The 27896-nt window shown below is 37.1% G+C and overlaps 2 protein-coding genes across 5 annotated transcripts; one reads left to right on the top strand and one right to left on the bottom strand.

Moving 5' to 3' along the window:
- Positions 1–641: 641 nt before the first annotated feature.
- On the top strand, positions 642–17254 carry mmd2a (monocyte to macrophage differentiation-associated 2a). Of its 3 annotated transcripts, none has more exons than XM_079872778.1 (8): positions 642–2640; positions 5022–5137; positions 7597–7678; positions 9301–9461; positions 10991–11065; positions 11151–11252; positions 11396–11465; positions 15522–17254. In XM_079872778.1, the coding sequence occupies exons 3-8, from the start codon at positions 7601–7603 to the stop codon at positions 15723–15725; spliced, it is 690 nt and encodes a 229-aa protein (XP_079728904.1). In that variant the 5' UTR covers positions 642–2640; positions 5022–5137; positions 7597–7600; the 3' UTR covers positions 15726–17254. The 3 variants fall into 3 exon arrangements, with proteins under 3 accessions (XP_079728904.1, XP_079728903.1, XP_079728902.1); XM_079872777.1 differs by having other exon boundaries at positions 5019–5137; XM_079872776.1 differs by lacking the exon at positions 5022–5137.
- On the bottom strand, positions 16463–27571 carry ap5z1 (adaptor related protein complex 5 subunit zeta 1). 2 transcript variants are annotated; one of them, XM_079872386.1, is made up of 18 exons: positions 27393–27571; positions 27136–27273; positions 26810–26996; positions 26589–26733; positions 25628–25740; positions 25344–25512; positions 24534–24575; positions 23558–23698; positions 23420–23457; positions 22346–22508; positions 22085–22263; positions 21866–22008; positions 21632–21784; positions 20877–20988; positions 20701–20798; positions 20353–20485; positions 20050–20264; positions 16463–17721 (listed from the first exon to the last, which is right to left on the bottom strand). In XM_079872386.1, exons 1-18 carry the CDS (start codon positions 27431–27433, stop codon positions 17451–17453), a joined length of 2481 nt encoding a protein of 826 aa, XP_079728512.1. In that variant the 5' UTR covers positions 27434–27571; the 3' UTR covers positions 16463–17450. The 2 variants fall into 2 exon arrangements, with proteins under 2 accessions (XP_079728512.1, XP_079728513.1); XM_079872387.1 differs by lacking the exon at positions 24534–24575 and having other exon boundaries at positions 27393–27553.
- Between the last annotated feature and the right edge of the window lie 325 nt (positions 27572–27896).

The following is a 27896-nucleotide window of genomic DNA, read 5'->3' as shown; positions in this document are numbered from 1 at the left end:
TTCTGCCCTCTGATTGATAAGTGAAAGGCCTTTTAGTAAACTAAAATAAAAATGGTTGTAGAATAGGATATTCTAGGTTGTAGAATAACTTTTATATTGTTGTTAATGTTGTTAATGAACAATGGACTAAAGAAACATAAGTTTACTTAAATATCCATACATGATTTTTTAGAAAAAATGATGTTAAAATGTAAGTAAATATGGCACATTAGACTTTAGAGGAACATTGAGCTATTTGTATTTCTCAATCATCAAAAACTATACAGAGCTTTAAGCATTTAAATTTAATCTATGACTGCACCAAATTGCACATTTTTTGCTCAGTTTGGACCTTGCAAACTCATGTTTTTTTGACCTCCTCGGGTGTGAGCAATATGGGCCACAAAAGCCTGATTTATCAAATATAATACAAAACATAAAATGCACATGCAAACTGAAGGGGTGGATTGGAATCCACTGCTGCTTTAATGTATATGTAATCAAGGTATTAATCAATATTTTTCCTTCTAAATATCAAATGAGTTGAATGACTTCTCTGGAGATTTTACTTTGTTATAGAAGTTAGTGTGATTACTGAAATGTTCTTTTCATGTATTCTCTAATGTCTGTATTTGATATTTGAATGCAGTAACAGTGCTTGCTTATTTAGCCCGGCTTCCAGAAATGAAATAGGGACTTGTTTTGTGTTTGAGAAAGGTCTTCAACATGTTAAAACACATAGGGGTCATTGAAGTCTATAGTTTAAGGGACCATTTGTCAGTTAAAGCCTATATTTTCCATTTAGACTAAAGTGTCCTATCCTGAGAGAAAGAACGCATTGTCTTGATGTTTTGAGACGAGACTCCTGTTTATAGTTAGAGCCTGGCCAAATCCAACCTTGGAAAGATGTGTGTCGGTGTGTGTGTTAGTCTTCTTGCTTACAGGTTAAGGAACCACTGGCATGATTGGAGATTGACTGAGTTGTTGTTCAGGACATGCTGGCACCCAGCAACCCAAATCTGCGACCAGGAAGGTCACTATGTGCCTAACTTCAGGGTCTGAGTGTCAGCTGCATAATCGATGGAGATATGCTTCTGTCTGTGTAGGCTATGTGTGGAAAATTACTATGTTTATCAATTTCTTAGCCAATCAGAATCATTCAACCTGTAAGCAATGACGTAGCTTAGACCTTGGAAATGGTATAACTGCTGTGGTCTTTGTACTGTAAGCGGGGCGGCCTACGAACTCCTGTGTGAGTCTTGAAGCCGACTTCTGCTGAGGAAACTGCAAACTATCTTCAGTAAAACTTTTCTTCAATTTTTTATAATTCTGACTCCGGGCCTTCTTTCAAACATCTGGTCCATGGGTCCTAAACTGTTACCCCCTAACAAAACTTTTCCTTAAAATGTTCTTCTATATTTTGTCCACAGCAAAATATCCAGTGTCGTTTAGAGTGTTTTTGTGGTGTTAATTTACCAGATTAAAAAAGTGTTGATTTGAATGGCATCGACACATCCAGTGTAGTCACTGTAATTACGTGAGTTGACATAATTGACATTATCGAGTTGATCCAATTTCTGGTCCTTGCACATTATTTCCTATTTGATTATTGGCGGACGACCATGAGGAGAGGACAGGTGTAAAAGTTCCAAAAATGTCGATTTTTTTGACAATGATTTAATGTCATGCTTTACAGGGTTAAAACAAGAAATGTCTTGTTTTGTAGCCTAGTTGTTTTAGTTTATTTTAAAGCTTGTTTTGTCTCATTGTAAACATTCAAGCTATCTTGAGCTCTTGGAAGTCGAGCTAAGGCCCCCTTGTTGAGGACCCGACTGCGTCTCATCCGTCGTGGTCTCCTCAATCATGATGGATGAGACGCAGATTTAAATGTTGCTTACTTATTTAACCAGCAGATGGCTATGTGCGCTTTGTCTCTGAGATGTCAAAATATCGTTCACTGTAAGTCCCAGTCGAGAGAAAATGTGCTGTACTCAGGTTAAAAAAAAAAAACTTTGACCTTTATAATTTTGGTTTTCAATGTCATATAATGACCAGTTTTACAACTGAACAAAAATGGAGTTATGTTTATTGTATAGTTCTATATGTTTTTGGAATAGCCTACTAGTTATTTAGAAAAAAGGGTTCACAAAATAGCGTGCATAGCAGATCCAGTTTAACCTCTGAGAGGTTAGCTTGTTTGCGCGTTTCTAAACAAACGTTTCTAAAGCAAATATCCGGTAGGCTACATCATGACAAGCGATGGGGAAAACTTTTGCCTGAAGCCTTTTTGAAGTTAAGTTGGTAGGAAGCAAAAGGGCGGGGAGGGTATTCTGCGCGCACAGCGGCATTCCTGACAGCGCGAGGGGTCGCGAGACGCTGTTTACGATTATTAAAAAAAAAAAAAAAAAAAAAAATCCAGGGTCACTGTATTCGGCCGCTTCTCGCAGTTCTGCCCGCGTGCGCGCTCCGAGCGACGCAAGTCTTCACGTGCCTTGTAGAGGCAGTTGCTCCTGCTTCCTTCCAAGTTACGAGCTCTGAAACATCCGGAGTTTGGTCGTCGCTGGTACTGGAAGTAGTCAGTCTGTCAACCCTGGAGTAAGTTACGCGGCGAACATGTACAAATATGCACAGTATGGACTTTAGGAGGACGAAGTTCGGCAGGTAAATTACATCTAAGCATAACGTTTATATAACATTGTTTTCTTAATATTGCTGAGGAATCTTTAAAAAAAAAATGTTTTCTCCTATGTTAATAATAGAAAAGCAGCAGTGAAATGGGAATGAAAGCTGATAATAACAACATCTTATATAGCCTATCAATATAAAACAACGTGAAACAGAGTTTGAGACGGAGGTAGGCTACAAGCATTAGTGCAAACATGTTTGAAGAAGCCATTGTGTCTATTCATGGAAAAATCTTGAGGCTCTGTCAACTTCTACTTTCATTTTAAATGTGCACTTCTTCAACTTTGGTTGTGCATTTGGTGAGGATTTCCTGCAGACCACCACACACACAATGATATGGAACGCATTTTTTTTAAAAACATTAAACATTGTTTGTTCATTCATTCATGTTTGTGCGTTGTGATAAAACATTTCTTCAATTTTAGAAAGGGAATAGGCCTACATGTAGGGTACAACGGGGCTAAAGGCACACCTTAAGAAAAATGTGTTACCTATTGTGTATGATTGCAGAAAAAAATATGTATGTTTTTATTGGACATTGATGGACCAACATATTTTGTGTGAAAATAAATCATAAAAAATTGTTTGTTTGTTTAAAAATAGTATAAATGTATGAGGTGGCGAGTGGGGCCTTTTACCCCACACATGGTGTAAAAGGCTCACCAGCATGGGGCAAAAGGCACACATTGATACAAATAGCCTACTTTAGCTACAGTAGTCAACATTTGAAGTGGATCAAACCTTTCATCAAAGTTATACATGAATTTTGAACAATACCCGTTCTTGTCTTAGGACAACATTGATGACAACTTTTTTGATCCATTTCAAATGTTGACTACTGTAAATTAATATGTGTTTAATACTGTCTAAGTTAATACTTGTTCAAAGCAATCACTTTAGCAAAGTTTGTTCTATTTTAGGTTTACTTTGATAAATAAAATAATTCATTTTTGTTCAATAAATACTGTCATTCAATTATGTTCATTTTAATAATCCAGAAACAAAATTATTTTAAAAAGTAAAGATTCTGAATACATTGAATGAAATCCCATAACAATTTAGCTTTACAGTATGAACAACTAAATATGATATCTAAGTAACCATGTCATGTCAACAAATGGAAAAGTCAGCCAGATATTTATTATCATGTTAATTATTGTGCCTTTTGCCCCAACAACAGGGGCACCCTTTGCCCCAAATACCAAACTTTTACATAATTCTTCCGTTATTGAAAAACTGTTGCTTTATTTACCTTGAGCAAACCTGAAAAATATTTACAAGACCTTCAAGACCTCAAAATATAGACATTAATTTGATCTATTCTCATTTTCTACATAAATCTACAGATTATTGATCTAATATTAGATCAAATTAGCACAGAATCAACTTTGCATTGCTTTTCGCAATCGAAAGACTATATGGAAATGCAAGTTTGAAAGCAGTTCTTACTTTATGGAATTTCATGTGGCAAAAAAAAAGTGTTTTCCTGCACGCTAACATAAACTGAACAAATGATTATTCACTTTCCTCATATATCAGTACCAATTTGCTTAACAACAAACCCTGTTATGGCATTTAATCATTCTGTTTACCCATAAATTGTCATGTCACATGGTTTTCTCAGAATAGAAATTCAGAACATGAACATTATTATTGTGAAATTTTGTCACATGGGGCATAAAGATATTTTAAAAGTGTTAATAGTTTTGTGTGATTTGTCAATGTCAGGTCACAGACCCGGCACACATAAACATGCTTTGTGTTTGCCTTTTGAGATCTTTGCCCCCAGAGGACTTTGACTTGGTGGGATTGTGTATAAATGCTATACTCTTTAATTTTATGTGACCATTTAAGTTGAGCATCTCAATGCTCAACATATGTATAATAACATCAACTAACCACTTTCTATTGCATTTATGCTCCCTCAACAGAGACTTACATTGCATAGTGAAACATACATAAATATTAACCAAAGAACATAGACTAAAAAGGACATCATTTATCAATTAAACTGATGAATTTAGTTAAAGTTAAGTTACAGTGTTTCCTCTTAATTGAGACATAAAGTTAAACCTAACCCTGTCAGCACCTGATCACCTGATCATCTCTAGAGTCTTCTCAGAAAGGTCAGACACAGGGTGCCCTTCAATCTCCTCTCATAAGTACAGTATAATGAATCCTACTGTGTGTATTTTTGTCCCTTGTGGCTGTTTGGTTTGGATCCTCCTTGTTTCAGAGACAAGAGACTTGTATTGTGGCCATCTGAGTGCATGTTTGGTTTTTGGAAGGGATATTTTGGCCTCTGTCGTATGCAATTAGCACACAGTCACTCAGTTAATTGTCTGTGCTCATAGAAGAAATGGCCTTCATGAAGCTGGAGAATATGAGAGGATAATGGATGAGGTTTGACCAAAACCTCATATGCAGGACCATAAGCAACTTTATAATGACTGAAATATTGGATTACTTGCAGGTAAATATTGCAAACAACAAGTATTTTTTTTTTTAATATTGTAAAGTGGTTTTCAAAAAGTTGATATTGCAATTTGGTAGAGCATTATGCAACAAAATGCACTTGCTGTGTGGTATGGAAAATTGAAGAACTTGAGGCCAGCCTGAAAATGTTGGAATGCAATGTTTGGTGCCATAACTATATGTAGGGCCATATTACGCATGAGCAGACATATTGGCTTAAACCCAAGACCAGCACTGTGTATCATGTTGCTGTAGAGACTCTGTGAAGTGTAAACATCCAAATCTCTGAATGTTTTCTCTAGTGAAGGGCCACTGACGTGTCTAGTCCTTTACCCTCATGGTGTGGCATTATAATATTCTCATGATGTGTTCCTGTGTTCTTACATTCCTGCTGAGAGTGGATCACAAAAGTCGGAACATTTGAAATATTGCTTATTAATTTGAACATGTCTTTTTTTTCTTTTTTTTTTTTACTCACTTTTTTTTAAATCTCAGATTTTGTGGTCATGCATCATTTACAGTAAGGGGCAGAAATCAAATCATAGGGAATCAATGAATTGAACTAGATTGATTGGTGTATTGAGTATTTTAAGTGCTTTTAAGTACAATCAACTTGGATGTTTAAGTAATTTCAACATAAATTACATTAAACAGACTTTTTAATCTTGTATAACTTATAAAAAAAGTTGAAAATTGCTTAACTTATTTTGATGAGTTAAAGCAATGTAAAAACATATGTTGTCACAACTTATTGATCGTATAATTTTTTGTACAGTGTATTATAAAAAAGTAAATGTATGTGTCTTATAGTGCCAAACTGACATTGCTACAATGAGGCTGAGCTTCCCAGTTTAGCCCCAGATGCCATCATATAAAAGCAATTCCTTTTATTAAGGCCAAGCAGAGACACACCGGGTGCTGAGACCTGGAGCGACGCCAAACATTAATTTAATGAACTCATCCATGATAATGAACAGGATGCCCTGTAGTGCACTGACATCTGAGTAAATATTTTCCCTGAATATAGTAAAAAAGCAGTGATATGAAAATTGACACTAAATATATCCAATAACTCTGGTGAGGCAAATTCTGCATGAGCAAGCATCTCTGGTGCATTCGGGCATTATAATCGAATATATGTCTGTGAATGTGGTTCCTACATCACACCTGGATCACTCTCGTTTTTTACAGCAAATATTTACATTAAAATACATATGAAAAGAAAACAGAATAACAAGTTTTAGAAAAGAGATTACAATCCTTTAAGTCAGCCTGTATGTTTTACTGGCAGAACTATCTTTGAAAAGACTGCGACTAAAGACAATCAATCTGATCACTGCTAGAAAAACGCTATAATCAAGAAATATAATCAAGAAGCAAAGTAAGATGGTTTCCAGAGCTCGCTGAGCTCGGCTCATTTATTCTGGTTAGCAGTCTAGCCCACTTCCCTGTGTCCTCATGCACATTAATTAAATCACACAGATAAAGAGTGTTTGGGGGGAAATCAAAAAGAAAATCCCAAGCCTCAGGTTGGCATAGAGACTATGACATCATCACCTAATACATCAGCGACTCAATGTAAGTGGCATAAAAGACCTCATTCCGAACAGGATTAGCTTCACCGTTAGGTAGTTACAGATGCTAGGCAACCAAGCAATACAGGAAAATTCTAAAAATGTGATCTGAATGCATATTAAATAAATCCTTGAGGTGCCACAAAGAGGGTTACCTAATGCTCTTGAACCTGAACAGTACGTGCTCTTTATCCTTAATGTGTTTCATAGACCAAATTAATCTCTGAAATGAAAAGGAGTTTGACCTGTAATACTGTGCTGCTTTTTCTGTGCCATCAGTTCTGTGAGTTAAAGAAGATGCGTAAGATATTTAGCGGGGATTATTAAACTGATCAAAAGCGACAGTTAAGACATTTATAATGTTACAAAAGATTTCTATACCAAATAAATGCTGTTCTTTGTAACTTTCTACGCATCAAAGAAATTTCACAAAAATATTAATCAGCACAACAATAAGAATTTTACTTCAATGTCAATGTTTCTTGATCAGCAAATCATCATAATAGAATGATTTCTGAAGGATCATGTGACACTGAAGACTGGAGTAAGGATGCTGAAAACACAGCTTTGCCTCACAGGAATAAAGTACATTTTAAAACATATTAAAATAGAAAACAGCTTAAATTGTGATAATATCTCATAATATTAGTACTTTTACTGTATTTAAAAAAAATAAAAAAAAATCTTACCAACCCCACATTTTTAAATGGTAGGGTACATAAGCATAGATGTTTTTCATAGAACTGTATAAATACATTTTTACTATAGGATAACATCCCATATACAGTGCTTCAAATCAATGCATCCGAAAATATTGAGACTGAAGCTCAACCCTCAGTATCAAAATTTAAGCACTTCAAATTCACTAAAATATCTTTTTTAGGTTTATGAACAACCGAGTCCCATCTAGCAAGAGATACCAGCCAACTGAGTATGAGCATGCAGCCAACTGTGCCACGCATGGAGTAAGTGGAAATCTACTTCTTATCTCACACAGAGCAGGACAAAACAAAATGTAGGGAGACCTGAATGAAAATAACAGTGTGTGAGATCACAAACTGGACGGGTTGGTTAACATTTAGCATAAAGACCTCTGGTTCTGTGTATTATATTGGCAGAAGCAGAGGGTGTTGTCAAGAGGGAAAGTTTTGATGCCATTGTCCTGTGACACAGAAGGTTCACCAAGGTCATAAATAACCACAGAGATTTATGTAATATTGTTCAACAAACAAGAACATTTTATGGATATTCAGGGCCAAAATCATTTAACAATACCATAAGATCACAGTCATCATTGCTTTTTTCATACTGTCATTTGTGTCAGTTCTCCGTTCAGCCTTGCTTCTGGTCTTCGTTTATGCTCATGTGTTTTATATGGGCATGTTGGGATAACATGTTGTTTGGATAACCTCCTACTCTCTAATCCCTGCCTCTCTGAGCCGCACATCTGGCACGGCCAGTTCACGAGCTACAGCACGAGACATTGACCACACACCAAATCCTCTTTGCATCAGTGCATTGTCGTTTGGTACATGTGGCTGTAAAAGCCCAAGAACATCATGCATCTATTTCACTGATACAAATTGAAGTCAAGACATGAACATTTCCTGTATATGCTTGTTGACTTTGTAATAATATGTTTGGCAGAAATGCTGTAAATGCCTAGAACTGCTGGCTAACCTTCTGTAAAAAAAAGATGGCTTCTGTAGAAAATTAACTTGGCTCGTGGGGCATGTAAAGAAGATTTGATCAGACATACACAGTGACAGATGGAAGGAGGGTCGGTCAGACTAGAAATATTAGAATTTTTAATTTTCCTGATGTAATTACTGTAATCCAGTTAGCAAACCAGACATACATCATGTAGGACTGGGGTTGGCCATTTTAGGTCATTTTGTATTTAAGTACTATAACATAGTGTTGTAGTCGAGACCAGTCGAGGGTCCACGTGCTTCTGAGTCCATAGACCAAAATCATGATATATAGCCTTGGTCTTGGCCATCGAGTTCAAATCTAAGACTATATTTTCATGGTTTTAGTCTTGGTCTTTGTCCAAGAAAATATATTCTTGGACTGGTTCTCAAGTCCAAGTCTAAAGGCCCGTTCACACCAGCAAAGATATTATTTTATTAGTTTATTCTAAGCATGTGCTTGTCTGTCACTTTAAATGCTCAAGCTCATTGTAGCAGGATTGGCCCTCAAGTCCAAGACCATATTTTTCTGCTTTATGCTTCAGAGTCCACAATAAGACAAAAAAGAACCAGTCCAACACCATATTTAAATGGTCCAACACGTATTTAAATGGTGTTGGACTTAGTCCACATGCTCCTGAGTCCACAAAAAGACCAAGACCATGAAAATATGGTCTTGACTCATCCTTAAGTCAGAGTCCAAGACCATATTTTCATGGTCTTGGTCTTGTTGTGGACTCAGGAGCATGTGGAATCTAGACTCAAACTCAAATGAGCTGGTCTTGTCTCCAACACTGCTATAACACATAAAAAAATATTCATTAATAACTCAAGAAAATACAAAAAAGTTATTTTCAATACAAAAAAGATACATAATGATTTTGTCTTCTGTTCAGTTCTGGATCATTCCCAGTATCATGGGCAGCTCAGTGTTGTACTTCCTCTCTGATGACCAGTGGGAGACCATCTCTGCATGGATGTATGGTACAGGTCTGTCTGGGCTGTTCATCATGTCCACCATGTTCCATACAGTGTCCTGGAAGAAAAGTCATCTCAGGTGAGTCATAACGGAGCAGTGAAGCAGTTATAATTTTAAAAAGCTATGAAGGCTGCTGATACATTTAAATGTTTTCCACAAATAAAGTTCTATTTTATTTTAGAACAGAAAGGAAAGAACCTCAGCAGCACATAAGATTCCCATTTACATTCATATGCCATAATACATTCACATACATTTTAACCTAAAATCTTAGGATCTTTGAATAAAAAAGTGTGTTATTTGTCAACTTTGTGTTTTTTAAATGGAGCATGTGCAGTTTGTTTAACATGTTTCTGCCTTAGGCGATTCAATAAAGACTAAACAAACACGCTCATTATAAAGTGCCGATAGATGTGAAACAGATTTCCTAAATTAATTAGGCAAGTTTCCTGTCTTTTGTAATTTAAAAAAAAAATTCAACTGCCAAAAGAAGAATATTTCATTTATGCGTATATATATATACAATTTTCTTCTCATCTTCAAACCAATTTCAAGAGTGACAACAGATGCCATCTGAAATTAAATATTTCCATCCGACATTTGGATTATTGAGCCCTGAATTGACAGAAAACAAAGAATGATGTCTTCTGCTGTCATACAGATGTCTGATTATTTAATGTCACAGCTTATCTCGATAAAGTGTGGTTTCGTGCTACATGGCATCAGCACGGTAGACTGTAATGTTGTACAAACTTATATGTTAATGGTGCAATATTTAACCTATTATGCTAAATGTTTGCATATTCTGTGCCAGGAGGAAGTTTCAGCTCAAAATGCAGATTTAGTGGAAACATTATGAATGAACTTTGGATCTTCATCAGAGCAGGACACCTACGCAGTTACACATGAATCCACATTGACACAGCAGATGCATTCACATGGGCCTGCCAGTTCATGTTCGCCACTGGCAGTTTCATCAATCTGTGATTCACACATGACTCTGCCCAATGGAAATTATACATATGGAAAATAACAAAGAGTCTCATTAAGCAAGAACAGGACTCAAATCTTTGTAAATGGGTTGCAACATGCTTCACTACAGTCACCTGCATTTATTTTACAAGCCTTGATTTAAGTGTTTTTTAATCAAATGTAATTAGGCTCTGTTGCTAGGATGTTGTTTTGGTGGTTGTTAGGGTTGCTAAGAAATAATATACTTTTATTCAGCAAGGACACATTAAACTTATCAAATGTGACAGTCAAGACATTAAGAATGTTACAAAAGATTTCGATTTCAAGTAAAGGTTGTTCTTTTGAACTTTATATTCATCAAAGAATCCTGAAAAATCCTGCATTATGATTTACACGAAAATATTAAGCAGTACATCTGTTTTCAACATTGATTAAGTGTATTTTTTGAGCAGCAAATCAGCATATTCGAATCATGTGACACTGCAGACTCTGAACATAGGAGACTACCTTAAAAAACAAGCAACCCCAAACTTTGGAATGGTGATGTAAGGATCAGAAGGATACACAAAGATGTGAGATTGATTTTTATGGAATGAGTATTTAAAAAAACATTTTCTTATGTCTTGCTACAACAGGAAGGTGGAGCAGCGATTCCACATGTGCGACAGGATGGTGATATATTTCTTTATAGCTGCATCTTATGCACCCTGGTGAGTATGAGGTGTGTGTGTCTGCTGGATATTCATAACTATCAGCGTGTTAGAGCTTCACAGGGATGAGTTGTGTTGTGTGCAGGCTGAACCTGAGAGAACTAGGACCCTGGGCTGTCCACATGCGCTGGCTGGTGTGGATCATGGCCTGCGCTGGCTCTGCCTATGTCTTCTTTTTTCATGAGAAGTATGTGCCCTCTTATTTGAGGATATAGATGATAATCACTCTCAGATGCTATTGTGATAGTTAATGTCCAAAATTGTGAAAAAATTGTTTTTAAATTATAAAACATGTAAATGAATATTAACAACAGCTGTGTTATGTTTCAGGAACAAGATACTAGACTTATTGTGCTACACTGCCATGGGAGCTGTTCCTGCAGTTGTTCTTCTGTCAATGGTACGTGTGACTGAACCCTGTACATGTGTTCGTAAAAACAGTAATGAAGGCTTTTGAGATTCTTTAAGCAGCTTATTTATATTTTACAACATTTCCGTTAGTGATATTAACATAAAGCAGTGGTTCTCAACTCCAGTCCTCGGGACCCGCTGCTCTGCACATTTTGTATGTCTCCCTTATTTAACACACCTGAATCAGATCATCAGCTCGTTAAGAGAGACTCCATGAACTGAACTGAGTGTGTCAGATAAGAGAGACATACAAAATGTGCAGAGCAACGGATCCCGAGGACTGGAGTTGAGAACCACTGACATAAAGTATACTTTGAAATACAAATAGGTATTTACTTCATTAATGTGTTTCATTGAGTTATTGAATTAGGCTTACTTGGCTGTGTCCTAGTAAGGATGCATATTTGTAACCCTGGATCACAAAACCAGTCACATGTCGCACTGGTATATTTGTGGCAATAGCCGACAATACATTATATAGGTCAAAATTATTAAAATTTTTTTATGCCAAAAATCATTATGATATTAAGTAAAGATCATGTTCCATGAAGATATTTTGTAAATTTCCTACCGTAAATATATAAAACATTTATTTTTGTGAGTGAATGCAGCAAAATCGCGAACATAACTGTAGAACTTTAAAGGTGATTTTCTCAATGTTTCGATTTTTTTGCACCCTCAGATTCCAGATTTTCAAATAGTTGTATATCGGCAAAATATGATCCTATCCTTACAAACCATACATCAATGGAAAGCTTATTTATTCAGCTTTCAGATCATGTATAAATCTCAATTTAAAAAAAATTGACCTTTATGACTGGTTTTGTGGTCCAGGGTCACATTTAGGCTGCCACATCATCAAGCTTCAGTCTCAATGTGAAGGAGCCTTTGATTTGCACCTTCAGTCGGCTTATTTTGAAGGATGCATCAAGTGTATCCTTCACGTCCTCCCTTCATCCACAGTCCTTTGCATGAAAACCAATTAGCGGCTGGAAAATAAATTGGCACTGAGCTCGTCCAATTCCATTATCTAATGCAAGACAAATAAATGATTTCGGAGATAACGGCATTATGTTTCCTTTTGTTTTGTTCTAAATTGATCACTTAATGCCTAACTGTCCATAATGTTAAACACAGGGAAACCACAGACATGTAATCCACTGTACATGCATAAATAGAAAAATAGAAAAACAAATTCTACAATTAAATTTGAACATTTATGACGTAGCGTTGCTCATTCACTAGACTTGCAGTTAATGCTGTGGAGAACTCTATCCCCACAAGCCTCAGAAGGCGGCATCCTAGTGAGGATGGAGGCTCAGGATGCCGCCTTCCAATTGACAAGAACCTATTCAGTAAATCTTTGGAAGATTTCAAACATTCTATCAGACACACAATGTGCTTAAGTGTTAAAGATTTATGTGATTGAGTCATCTTAATCTAAATTAATGCATTTCAGTATACAGGTGCTGGTCATATAATTAGAATATCATCAAAAAGTTGATTTATTTCAAGAATTCAACTTAACAGGTGAAACTAATATATTATATAGACTCATTACATGCAAAGTGAGATATTTCAAGCCTTTATTTGTTATAATTTTGATGATTATGGCTTACATCTTATGAAAACCACGAAATCAAAATCCCAGAAAATTAGAATATTACATGAAATCACACAGTAATTACACAGTAATACCATGGTCATTGAACCAGGTTTTGGTTCTTTTGGCAGTGTGGGCAGGTGCAAATCCTGCTGGAAAATGAAGTCAGCATGAAGTGCTCTGGAAATGTCCTGGTAGACGGCTGTGTTGACTCTGGATTTAATAAAGCACAGTGGACCAAAGTCCTCTTTTCTGATGAGAGCAAATTTTGCATCTCATTTGGAAACCAAGGTCCCAGAGTCTGGAGGAAGAATGGAGAGGCACACAATCCAAGATGCTTGAAGTCCAGTGTGAAGTTTCCACAGTCAGTGATGGTTTGGGGAGCCATGTCATCTGCTGGTGTTGGTCCACTGTGTTTTCTGAGGTCCAAGGTCAACGCAGCCATCTACCAGGACATTTTAGAGCACTTCATGCTTCCTGCTGCTGACCAACTTTATGGAGATGCAGATTTCATTTTCCAACAGGACTTGGCACCTGCACACAGTGCCAAAGCTACCAGTACCTGGTTTAAGGACCATGGTATCCCTGTTCTTAATTGGCCAGCAAACTCGCCTGACCTTAACCCTATAGAAAATCTATGGGGTATTGTGAAGAGGAAGATGCGATACGCCAGACCCAACAATGCAGAAGAGCTGAAGGCCACTATCAGAGCAACCTGGGCTCTCATAACACCTGAGCAGTGCCACAGACTGATCGACTCCATGCCACGCCGCATTGCTGCAGTAATTCAGGCAAAAGGAGCCCCAACTAAGTATTGAGTGCTGTACATGCTCATACTTTTCATGTTCATACTTTTCAATTGGCCAGCATTTCTAAAAATCCTTTTTTTGTATTGGTCTTAAGTAATATTCTAATTTTCTGAGATACTGAATTTGGGATTTTTGGGAGTTGTCAGTTATAATCATCAAAATTAAAAGAAATAAACATTTGAAATATATCTGTCTGTGTGTAATGAATGAATATAATATACAAGTTTCACTTTTTGAATGGAATTACTTAAATAAATTAACTTTTTCATGATATTCTAATTATATGACCAGCACCTGTATATGTTGGGATATATTTATGCAGCAAGACAACAGGGTTGACAGGATATTCTTTTTGCTACAAGCCTTTTGATTCTACAAGGTGCTTCTTAGAAAGTCAATTGAATACTTTTCACTTGTTTTACTACTAACATTGTAATACCATTCCCTACTGACAAACAAAACATGATAAAGTAATACATCAAGAAGAGACATTTGCTTCTTGAAAGTATTTTTATGTAATTATGACAGTTTTGTGGTTAATGGAATAGTTGCTTTAAAAGGGGGAAATTGTCATTATAATTCTATATATATATATGAATTTAAAAAAAATTATATGAATTATATATAAACAAACACACCAACCACTTAATTAGATACACCTGTTCATCTGTTTGTTAACACATATCTGATCAGCCAATAACATGGCAGCAATGCATTAAGGCATGTAGTTCAAACTGAGAATCAAAACAGGGAAGAAAAGTAATTTAAGTGACTCTGAACTTGGCTTGGTTGTTGGTGCCATACGGGCTGGTCCGAGTATTTCAGAAACTGCTGATCTACTGGGATTCGGGTCAGAATTTGGCGTAATCAGCATAAAAGCATGGATCCATCCTGCCTTTTATCAGCGGTTCAGGCTGGTGGTGTGGAGGATATTTTCTTGGCACACTTTGAGCCACTTAGTACCAATTGAGCATTGTTTAAACGCCACAGCCTACCCGAGTACTGTTGTCCATCACTTTATGACCACAGTGTACTCATCTTCTGATGGCTACTTCCAGCAGGATAACGCGCCACGTCACAGAGCTCAAATCATCACAAACTGGTTTGTTAAATATGACAATGAGTTCACTATACTCAAATGGCCTCCAGAGTCACCAGATCTCAATCCAGTGGAGCACCTTGATGGCAACTGTGTGATGCCATCAAGTCAAGATGGACCAAAATCTCTGAGGAATGTTTCCAGCACCTTGTTGAATCTAGGCCATGAAGAATTAAGGCAGTTCTGAAATAAATGAAAATGTATTTATGATTATTAACGTTGTATTAAATGGGCCTCCATCTTATCACCATTTCCCCTCCTTTTAAAGTAACTATTCCATTAACCATAAACCTGTCATAATAACATAATTTTGCTTTTCAAGGTCACTCAAATTCCTTTTCAGCACTTTACCATGTTCTGTTTGTCAGTAGTGGATATTAAAATGCCATTAAAAACACAACATTATTTACATAATGGATTTTTATCTTCAACACATTTTACACATGGAGAGAATGCACATGTGTTTTGTGGACTGACCCTTGTGTAATTTGTCTGTGGTAGAGTGACCTGTTTAAACTGAACGCATTATTTCAGCCTAACAGAGAGGGCATATTAGAGCTGTCAGTGGGCGGAGTCTTCTACTGCCTGGGAATTGTCTTCTTCAAGAGTGATGGCCTCATCCCATTCGCTCATGCCATCTGGCACATCTTTGTGGCAGTGGGGGCAGGCATACACTATTACGCCATCTGGAGGTACTTGTATGCAACGGGGACCAGCCAAATCAAAATATCCAGGTGACAGATGCAGAAGACCTGAAGTGTTCACACATACAGGGTTTGTTGAGCTATAAAAGACTATGTATTTGACCATGAGCTGCCTTTGCATCCCTCTATATTAATCATAGATGGGCATGTTATAGTACTGTTGTTCTAAAATACACTTTTATATAGAAGAATTTCTGTCCTGATAACTCAGCACTTTGTGGCCAGTCTATTTTCACAGATGTAGTCTTAACCTGTTGACATAATGTACTGTTTCAACTGTCAATGTTTACAGGCAAAATGTGTATAATACAGAAGACATTCCATGTCCTTTAATAGAGCTATCTACTGCCTTTAAACACTTGATATGATAGAAGTGAATTTATTGGCGGTTGTTGGCATTGAGCAGAACTTAGGTTGAAGTATTTCTACTACTGTGATCTTGTAATAACGACTATGAACAAAAATGTTAGAAATGGCTTTGTAATTGTTGCACAGTGGATCCTCTGGGGTCGTGAGATTGGTGGAAAGCTTGAGGGGATAACAGGATTTATTATAATAAATAAATCGGAAGTCAATTCAGCTCCCACAGAGGCTCACATTGAAACTAGCCTTGATGAATTATATGCATCTTTTTAGTAAGACCCAAATAGATTTACCTAAAGGTCTCATAAAAATATGAACCTTGATGAAATTCTTGCAACTAAAACAGCACTTTTAACGCTAATAGACAATTATAATTGTTTATTTCCAGATAGTTTTTTTTTTTGTGTGGTCGTTCTTAATGTGTTTCCATCTGTGATCAGTTCAATGAATAACTTGTGTCCAGCAGTTCTTGAAACGTTTTACCTCTTGACACACTACTTTTTTCATTCCATTGACTTCCATTTACACGCATGTGAATGCGGGAGACAGGAAGCGCAAGCTCAAACGTTTTGCATTTCGCTGTGTTCCAAAGTTCAAGTTTGGTGAACTCTGACGTGCGAATTCGTATCACGTGAAGATTTCTGACCAATAGAAGATTGATCTACATTAGGGTGCAATGCATCCTTTTAGCACAAACTTTAAAATGCAGGATTGCAGTAAAGTGGAGCAGACTGCATATTTTAACATTTTTGACGTATTATGTTTTAAAAGACAGCGCAGAATGTGACATCATTGTGCAACCGTTGCAGTGTCCGAAGAAATTTCGCGTGCTCAAAGTCTAGTGTGACCGTGGTTTTAGCCAGGAAGCTCAGATATGACCAAGTATGTTTTTAAGCACTTTGAATGTAAAACAATTTTTACTCATTTTGTCATAATGCCACATTAATATGACAATAAGCATTTCTACATTGTGTAGACATTTCTACTGTGTCAAATTTCATGTATATGATCAATTCCTTTGGTTTCATAGATTTGGAATTAAAACTGAATCTAATAAAACTGAATCTAAGCTGTATTTTAACAGTTTTGACATTACTCATAAATGGCAGTAATAGATGCAACCTTACAATAAACACATAGAATGTTTGATTTATTTAAAAGTGTCTAACAATCATTTGAATAAATCAAGGAATAAATCATAATCCTCTTGTGTCTTGATGTTTGTTCTGATTTACAAGAATGTGTTCAGCAGAAGTGAAAGTCATGATGAAGTACAGTGCTTGTCTGTTTTGCTTCAGTGTCTCTCACATTTCCTTTCACTCCCTCTTTGTGTCCTTTAGAAACTCTCTCTTGGTATTCTGTGCAGTTATTTGTAAAACGAGTTCCTAGAATTGGCTCACGTGGGCAGGAAGCTGGAATGTCTGTGGAGGAGACCGCTGACGGCTCTCATGGCCTGAGGAAGAGAGGCGTTGGTGTCTCTGTGCCAGCGGGGGCCGTCGCCTCCTGCTGAAGGGGCCAGGACAAACTGAGCCACATTTGGTAATTTGAGCAGGTTAATAAGTTCATGGGCTCGTGTGATGATCTCCTCAGTGTCTTCCTCATTGTAGCACGCCATTACCGGACCACTACGAGCAAATGTCCGCATCTTAGACAGGAAAAGCGACACTCTGAGAGAAATGGAAATAGACATGGAAAGAGTGAGGGATATAGAAATATCGGTTGTAACTACAAGAGTTTTAATTTTACTTCACTCTTGCATTGTCAATATAAGATATTGACCAAAAATTTATGTACCTTCTTGATGGAAATAAATGTTGTGAAATTGCCATCAAGAGGTGCATAAATTTTTGGTCCAAACTGTGATTTATTTATTTTTTTGGTCAGGCAGTGTATAATTTCTCTCACACACACACACACACACACACACACACACACACACACACACACACACACACACACACACACACACACACACACACAAAATAGACATTCCACAGATGTAAGGGTTTTTATACTGTACAAACTGTATATTCTATCCCCTTACACTAACCCTACCCATCATCACACAAAACTTTCTGCATTTTTACATTTAATTACTTAATTTTTATACCAGATTAACAAATGAGGATGTCCCTAAAGGAAGTTTTTTGAAGATTTGTGTCACTTCTGGGTACAAATTTGTCCCCAAAGTTATAGTTAAGTAGGTACACACACACACACACACACACACACACACACACACACACACGAAAAAAAAAAGTGTATCATAATAATTGAATCATAATACTGTGTGTTTTGGAGGTCTCCTACAATAGGTTTAGAAGCATCCAAGAAAAAAAAACAAATTTTTTTTTTCCTCATAATATATACATATAGCATCACCCCTTCTCTCACAGTGTCCAAACCGGTTAGTTAAATATTCGGTCTCTCTAAACTCCTTTCTGAGAGCCTACTCTGCTCTGATTGGTCAGACGGTGATTGGTCTACCGGTTACAGCGTGTGTCGGAAACGAAATTCCCAACACCACATCTGAATTTCAGCTAAGTAGACATTGTGCAGGAGAAGCCAATGAATGCCACTAGGGCTGCACGATTCTTGCTAAAATGTGAATCACGATTTTTCTCCATGGGAATTGAGATCACGATTCTCTTACACGATTCTCATTTTTTCAACCAAAATTTATTGCACTCAAGTACAAAAAAAAAAAAAAAAAAAAAGAAAAAAAAAAAAGGACATTCAGTATAATAAAGTGCAGGAGTAAAAAAATTGTCTCTTTTCTTTATTTTAGACCCTTTAATTTTAAAGGTTTATGTTGTTGAACATAAGAGAACATTAACAACAGCCAAAATAAAAATAACTAAATAGAACTTGTGCTTTTTGCTCCAATTTGCACAGAATGTACATAGTACTTACATCTACTGTGTTTACGGGAATACTTGACTTGGCATTTTGAAATATTTCTGTGTTTATTTGGCCGTTTAGACTCGCAACCGGAACAAGCTTGTCCGTGTTGCGCTCGGAGCGCGCGCACAGCATCCTGTCAGTATGAGAACGACTTATCGCGCTTTTAATATTTATTTTCGATAAAGCACATTCTGCTATTTTCTTTCTCTTTCATTCATGATTTGTTATTTATAACTTTAAACAGAATCATCAACTGAAATCTGCGCGGATTAGCAGAAATACGACACATTTATAGGACATAAAATTGTCTCTGCGCAAAAGTGTAAGTAAAAGGACAGCAAAGCACCTGTTTCAATAAAAGGATATATTAAAGTTTATATAGCCTACTTTTACATTTTCGCTGCTGTTCTAAAATGGTTTTCACCATTACCTTAAACAAGCTGCAGCTGCTTGAATCCAGTGCAGGAGCTGTAACTATTAGATTACCACAGAAGCGGTTAGTTGATTGCTGTGGTGACTCGTGACACTCGCGAACAGCAGTGAACACGCACTTTTGCCGGTACAACTTGAAAATTATTATTATCATACACTTTTCATTAACTTCGGTAGGCTGTACAACAAGGGAATTGTAATTGGCTGCTTTTTCTGCAGAGATCTGAATGCAGTGAAATACACGGAAGTGAATCGCCATCATTAAGAAATTAGATCGCATTTATGTTTGAATCGAGATCGTGATTTTTTTTCGATTAATCGTGCAGCCCTAAATGCCACAGACTTGCATTATGCAAATTTGTTACAAACCTATGTAGGTTCGTGCAGGAAGTAAGGCTGGAATTACTGATGATTCGTTTCAGGCAGTTCAGAATTGGTTCTTTCTTTTGGGAGACATTAACTCCAGTTATCGTGCACTTTGATCTTTGAAACTTTGCAGAACTTTTACATTCACAAACAGCTATATTGCACACTACATGAAAGGTAAGATCCGAAAAAGCATAACTTTTGTGTCTTCATAGTAAACATAGTGTCTTCAGGAAAACATTTAAATATAATTTGTAATGAAAAAACCATGGCGTTGGAGCTGGTTGATCTACCTTGGAATAAGATCCTGACTGCGTGTGGCCAGTTTAGCAAGGGTCGTCATGAGAACCGTGATGAGGCGGGGGGAGAAACCCGGGGGGCTGGCTGACTGTCGCACCTGCGTGATCTCAAACAGCACCGCCTCCAAACTCTCAAAAAAAGAGGTGATCAGTTCCACCGTGCAGCGAGGGTCGTATGACACCGAGAGAAACTCACCAATGACCCACACCTGCGTGCACACATTAAATACAGTCACCTGAAGAACAAGTATCGCATGGTGACACTTACAATTACAGTGCTCTACTTCTCCTCCTCACCACATGTGTGTAGAAGTCTTCTTTACTGTAAATATTGGCTGGGATGCTTACAAACTCCAGGATCTCCCTGGACTGATCCACAATCAGTGGTGGGTGGAGTTTGCACAGAGCCTGCAGGTGTGTGCTGAACACCCTACAATCACAAATAATTCATGCACCATCACTTACACATGTAGAATTTATGTTGGAATGTATATTCACATCTTGTCAAATGTATATAAGTCCAATCTTGTGAGGTTTTATTTCAGTTAGGTGCCTATGTAGACAGCTGACAGTGAGGCGGCTTACTCGGTTTTAGGAACAGACAAAATCTCACAAGAAGGTGGCAACATTTTAAAAGTGCCTTACTTTTGGACCTCAGCATTAAATGTCTTGATGTTATAGAGCAGGCTGCTTCTCTCCAGCAGCACCAGCAGCAGCTGGTTCATCATTTTCTCATCAGCTTTCTATAAAACACAATCAAAAAACATGGGAACAACCGAGATCTCGGTTAAATGGCTTGACCTCTCATTTGTGACTCTTACCTGAATGACAGTGTTGAAGTAAACATGCAGAAGCACAGGAACGACCTGAGCACACTGAACGACCCGTGGACTCTCCGCCATGTCAGCCAGAATCTCATGAAGCAGATTTAGCCTATTAAGCAATCACACTCAAGAGTATAACCATCACACTATAACCATCAGAGCAAATTTGATCAAATATACACTCCCATTCAAATGTTTGTGGTCAGTAAGTACATTTTTTTAAATAAATGAACACTTTTATGCAGCAATGACATCAGATTGACCAGTGGTGACAGTAAAGACAACTTTAAATACTTTAAATAAATGCTGTTCCTTTGAATTTTCTATTCATCAAAGAATCCTGAAAATTCTCCCCAAAAATATTAACACACTGTATTAAGCGCAAGTGATTTAAACATTGATGAGAATTTAATGTTTCTTGAGCATCAAATCATATTAGAATGATTTCTGAAGGATCATGTGACACTGAAGACTGGAGTGATGATGATAATTTACATTTATTGCAATAAATATATTACATAATATGTAACATATTACAGTTTTTACTGTATTTTTGACTAAATAAATGCATTCATAAGATACTTCTTTTCTTTCGGTAGTGTAATTATGTATATATGATTTTCTTTGAATTTCATTGCATTTTAATTCTACCTCCTTAAACTCAAATTACAATTCTGCATCCTTCTAACTCATTTTAAATGTCCCGATATTCCTCCTAGATTGTGTTCTATAAATGATGTGGCAGGTATTACCTGTCTATAGTGTCTCCGGTCCCAGCCTCCGGTCTGAGGATGTAGAGGAAGAGCCCCCTATAGGACGGCTGGCGGAAGGCATCCAGACAAGCAGCCAACTTCGCCCCCTGCTGGTCCCACGCAGTACGGTCCAAAGCCTGATAGCACGCTGATCTGCAACAGCATTGCATCACTAATTCACATCACAAACAATTTCAGTTAAACCATCGATCTGTCGTCGGTAAAGTGACGCACCTCTGCTGGAGGTCCAGCGCTGCTGCTAAGCAGGGCAGATCAAGGATAGTGTGCAGTAACTCAATGGCAGTATCTGGAGCTACCAGTGACGGAAGCAGCTCCACAAACTCTCCAATCAATCCTGAGCTGTTCCACGCCAAGAACTGACAGGCAAAATGCACAACGTTTTAGTATATCACTTAACTGGATTCACTTTGAAATGCGAGTCAGCCAGCCCACCTTCAGGAGGTTTGGGAAGCTCTGTCTGTAGTTGGCCACTCTGTCCTGCAGCACGCTGGAATTGAGTAGACAGAACTGGACAAACTCGAAGGCTAGCATGGGCTCGTTGAACTGCTCTGTGGGACAGTGGCTGAAGAGCTGGCAGAACACGGCCTCAGAGTCCACCGCGGCCGTCTCGCCTGGGAACAGAGCACATGGACGCTGACATACATCATAGGTCACACTGTCAGAGGCCCGTCACTAACAGGGCTCGTCACTCACTGTGGTTGAGGTAGAACTGAGCGATAGGCAGCAGGGTTCGAGCGTAGGTGAAGTCTCCGTTCAGTCTGCCGTACAGGGCTTTGATGCAGGGGAAGGCACGGTACACATAGGAGGGGTCCTCGCCACAGATGATGTCGATTATTGACACGGACTCGATGATACACTGCACAACAGATAAACAGAGTCACATTAAATGTGCCATATATATATATATATAAAATGGACTGTGATGCTATTTTCTTCTAGATGTGCTGTACAGCAGAAACAAACTCTGTTGCATTATTTTCCTGTTATCACTGTAAAGCTGCTTTGAAACAATTTGTATTGCAAAAAGCGCTATATAAATAAAGGTGACTTGGCTACTATTTCACCATGATATTATTAATTATACAGTGTAACCCATCTATTTTGCATTCTTTTCTAATTCAACACTGAATTTTCATTTCAAATTATATGATCTGCCAAGCAATTTAAATAAAGTTTAAATGAAAACAAATAAACATGAATTTCAGGATTTGTTATGTGAGTTTACATGACTTTATAAATTACAAACAAACAAATAAATATTTAACATCAGACTTTTAGACCCCACTAAATAGTAAGCTTAATTTAAAATATACACTACTGTTCAAAAGTCAGCAAGGATACGTTAAATATAGTAAAGACACTCATAAAATTTCTACTTAAAATAAATGCTGTTTTCTTAACTATCTATTCATTAAAGAATCTTGAAAACAGTTTCCACAAAAAAAAAAAAAAAAAAAAAAAGAATTAGCAATATTGATAAAAAATAAATTATTCTTGAGCATCAACCATCATATTAGAATAATTTCTGAAGGATCATGTGACACTGAAGACTGGAGTAATGATGCTGAAAATTCAGCTTCATTTTAAAGTACATTTTAAAATATATTGACATATAAAACAGTTATTTTAAAAATTGTAATATTATTTCACAAAATTACAGTTTTTACTGCATTTCTGATCAAATACATGCAGCCTTGGTAATAATAAGAGACTTTATAAAATCTTGCCAACCACAAACTTCTGAACAATAGTATACGTGGTGCTTACTGCTTTCTGTAGCTCCGTATCCATCCTCTTCAGAGCTTCTGCATTTTGAAAAAAAATGCGAGAAATAAATCAACACATTTACCAGCAGAGTGCAATAAACATTCTCCATAGCCTGGCCTACGAGTACGATCTACTCACTCCGGTCGCTCTGTTCAATGAGACGCTGGCAGTATTCAAAAGCCTTCTCGCGGAGTCTCTCTTTGGGAGGAAGCAGTCTGCTGGAAGAGGATGTGGCCGACACCATGGACATCACTGAACTGTCCACCTCCGAGCGATCATCTACATCAACAGCACAGCACAGCACGTTACAGCACAGTGCACTACACTACAACACCCGGAGCACGGCTCCATCGAGCACCTTATCCGGCGGGATCTAATGCCATTGAAGGGGTGAGCATATGACAGGACATGCAGGTTATCTTTGGAATGACATACTACAATACTACTATTTTGGCAGTATGCAGTATGTATAGTGTGCACACGTGCACATTTTCTGAATACCCTGATGACTTACTATAAAATGTGCAGTATAAACAACCAGAGCACACAATGTGGAATTCTCATTGCTAAAAATAAAGATATTATATACTAAATAAATACAAAATAAATTGTTAAAGAACTTCCAGTAAGTGAAAAGAAAAGTGAAAGAGTAAGAATTCACAGTATTAATGTAACAGTAAGCAAAAAGTACTCGGACGACTACTCTGAGAGTATATGATTTTAGACACAGGCTATTTATTTTTCAGAGATTAAATGGATGCCACACACAGAAGAAAACATGGTGAGGTCATGTGACAACAGCGCAGCATGAAACGTGTATGGCTGCATACTGTTTCATGTACTATTTAAAAAAAGTTATTGGCTGTATACAGTATATACACACCACAGTAAGCAGTAGTAAGATAGTATTTCATTCCAAACATAGCCATAGACTCAAAATCAATTTGATACATACAGCAATTAATTATGGATCATGGTTCCCCCCCCCCCCCAATTTTTTTTTAGGAATAGTAGAGTTTGTTTATTCTGATTGCAGGAATGTGATTCAGTAAAGGGAGTTTCTGATTGCGCAGGAAGCAGATTGATCATATCAGGCTTTTCACTTGCATCTTACCTTGGTGCTGTGACTGAATGACCTGTGCTCTTTTTAGTGGAGCTAGCAAAGATGAAAATCCCATGTTACTCATCTTAACTTCATGAAATGAAGTACCTATCTGACATGGGACAATTCGTAAACAATGTAGACATTGTTCAAATCGTTTTTGGGCATTTTAAATCTCTCTCTCTCTCTCTCTCTCTCTCTCTCTCTATATATATATATATATATACATACATATATAATATATATATAAATATATATATATATATATATATATATATATAGTTTAAGTGCTAAAATTTACCAAAACTGAAATAAAAATAAATTAAATATTAAAAAACTAATAAAAATAACAAAAACACAAAATTACTTTATAACACTTTACAATAAGGTTTCACTTGTTAACATTAGCTAACAATGAACAATCCCTCTACAATCCTTCTACAGCATTTATCAATCTTAGTCAGTGTAAATCTCAGCATTTACTAATACATTATTCAAATCAAAAGTTGTATCTGTTAATGTACAGTGAACAAGCATGAACATTTTTTAGGTTACTAAATGCTGTAAAACTACTTTGTTTATTGTTAGTTCATGTTAGTTAATGCATTTATTAAATGTTAAAAAATGAGACCTTATTGTAAGGTGTTACCAATTAATTATACTAAAATTAAACTGAAAACTGAAAATATAAAAATAAAAGCTAATCCAAAATATTACTCTACTATACTACTATATTTACTACACTACTATTATAATAGTATATGTAAAAAACAACAACTTCTACCATGCCTGCCCACAATGTCTCTGTTCAGACTTCTGTACCTGATTCTGTGTTTGTAGTCCCGTCTGCGTCGTAAGTGAGCAGCCAACCCTTGATCATAGAGAAAGTGTACATGTTCATCCACTGGTCCTCGGTGTAGCTCTGACCCACACACAGCACAGTGAAGAAGTCGCCCGTTACCACCCCGTCCACCTCCGTCAGTGGAGCTGGCTGATGAAGAGATGTCGATCAGTTCACTGAGATCACTCAACATTATCATTATAAACTTGAGCTTATTGGCTGATGGTGCAGGTATTGGTGAATGAGGAAAAGCAACATGCCCCACCTGACGTGCTCTTGGTCCACTGAAGAATCCTCCAGAAGACATGGAGGCTCCCTGCTGCATACTGGCATAACGCAACCAATCCACCACCTTACGACTGACCAGATTCACCTGATCTGGGTTTAGTGACCACAAAATTCATGTTAGCATCTTTACATTATCCAGATTTAGGTACTGAAGGGTACAGTGGGGTTTAAAAGCCCATTTAGAAAGTCTTGGATTCAAAGTCCTATCTAAAATACATTAAAAATAAAAGTTTTAGTATTCTAAACTTGAAACATTAAGATACTAAGAACATTTTGGACATTTATTAAAATCACCATGAACCTATTCTTATTTTTTTTATGGAATATTGCAGTGTTTATTTTAAATGATTTATCATGCACATTCATTTTTTTTAGTTCATGTGCCCTTGTAATCTTCCTAATCGAAATAACTTCCCCTCCCTCTCGCAGTGACATCTCTTCTCTTCTCTTCTCTGATGACGTGTTTACTGGCACGAGGGCGGGAGAACCTTTCACTCACATGACATCCAATAGAAAACTTCAACCAGCAAATCATGTCAAGTCCCAACCTACATTCTTTCTTGTTCGGGAAGCAGCCGCTTCACTCGGATATACAGTACCTCACTATCCCAAAACTATCCCAACTTCCGTTTCATGCCGACTTTAATGCAAATACTGAGACATTCAGAAACTATAATTGTTCAGTTCAACTCCTCACTCAAAATGTTATGCTGATAACATATTTTGTAATAATTTGTATTAAAATTAAAAAATGCAAAACGGACTTTGCATTAAATTAAATATTTAATTAAAAATTCAAGTAAATATTTGCATTAATAAAACTATTAAACAATATTTTATTTAATGTTGTGTTTTCATATTTTTTTAACTTTTGGACCCCACTGTAATTCCTAATGACCCACAATAGTATTGCATTTCATGAATGTGCTTGACTTTACCATCTGTGAGAACGTCTGGATAAACAGTAATCATTTCAGAGAGAATGGGCAGAGCATGTTTAGATATCAGCCCGTCAGACAGCCGAGACTCGAGACTTTTCAGCAGATGGTGGCAAAGGGGGATCACATCTTCTTTATTTCCAGCCTGCGAAAAATGAGATTTAGTTAAGTGTACAATCATGATCAACACACAAGCTGAACATAAACAGCCTGTGACTCACCTGAGAGAGAACAACACTGGCCACATAGCTCAAGGTCCTGCTGTCCTGACTGAGATCAGAGCAGAGGCTTTGCACGCTGGGAGGAAAACTCTGCCGTATGATGGAGGAGGACAGAACCTGAAGCTGCTCTGGACTCGATGAAGAGCAAAGAACAGTCTGCAGCTTCATCACCAGATCTGATGGAAGCCTGATAGTAATGGAGGAGGTCTTCAATTATTCACTTGTAATGTCCTGAAATACACCTTTCTGGTACACTTTTGAAGGGTCAGACAAATGGTTTCATGCCCACGTGCTGTTCAGGTGTATTTTAGATTAATATGACTTACTCTCTGGCATGTTTAGTGGCAGAAACTATCAGATGGAGCCTCTGAAGGGAGTCCACGGTTTCTCCACTGACGTCCTTAGTGTGGAGCAGCTTAAATATGCGCCCGCAAAATCTCTGCAGCTCTTCCTCCTTAATTTCTCTGAAAGGAATATTAATTCAAGTGAGGAACTTGTCTAACTTAGAAAGGTTCCAGGCCAGCCATGTGACCAATACAATAGTTTTTGACAGAAAACGTTTTACTTAAACATTTAGGTTTACCTCGCCTGCTTTATTAAACTCTCCGTCGCGGCAGCATACATCTTGAGGGTAATACAATTACATATCAAAACCCAAAACAATAATCAAAACATTCGCTCCGTCAGCTATGGTGTCCTGATAGCAAATCACATGACAACAATTGGTTCCTCTTTTACGCGTAAGTCGGCCTTGAAAAACTTTAACAAAGGGGGTGGTAGAATTGGCATACACTATTCATATTGTGATTAGACTTTCATATTCATTAGTAGAATATTCTATGGGTACAAAAACATCTGGGTAGAATATTAGGATCTCTCGGTAGATATATGATCTATATATGGTTCCTTTTGCCAGTCGGTGACAAAATAGTGTAACAAACGTAACCTAGCGTTTAAACTGTTTGTAGTTTTTATAATAGATATATTATATTATAATATATATTATATTATATTATATATCATATTAGATTATAATACATCTTCAAGTAACAAACAGACATTATCATTGTTAAAACACAAACACACT

This window comes from Squalius cephalus (genome assembly GCF_949319135.1).
Source record: "Squalius cephalus genome assembly, chromosome: 1".
Classification (NCBI taxonomy): Eukaryota; Metazoa; Chordata; class Actinopteri; order Cypriniformes; family Leuciscidae; genus Squalius; species Squalius cephalus.
This window is presented reverse-complemented; position numbering and strand designations above follow the sequence as displayed.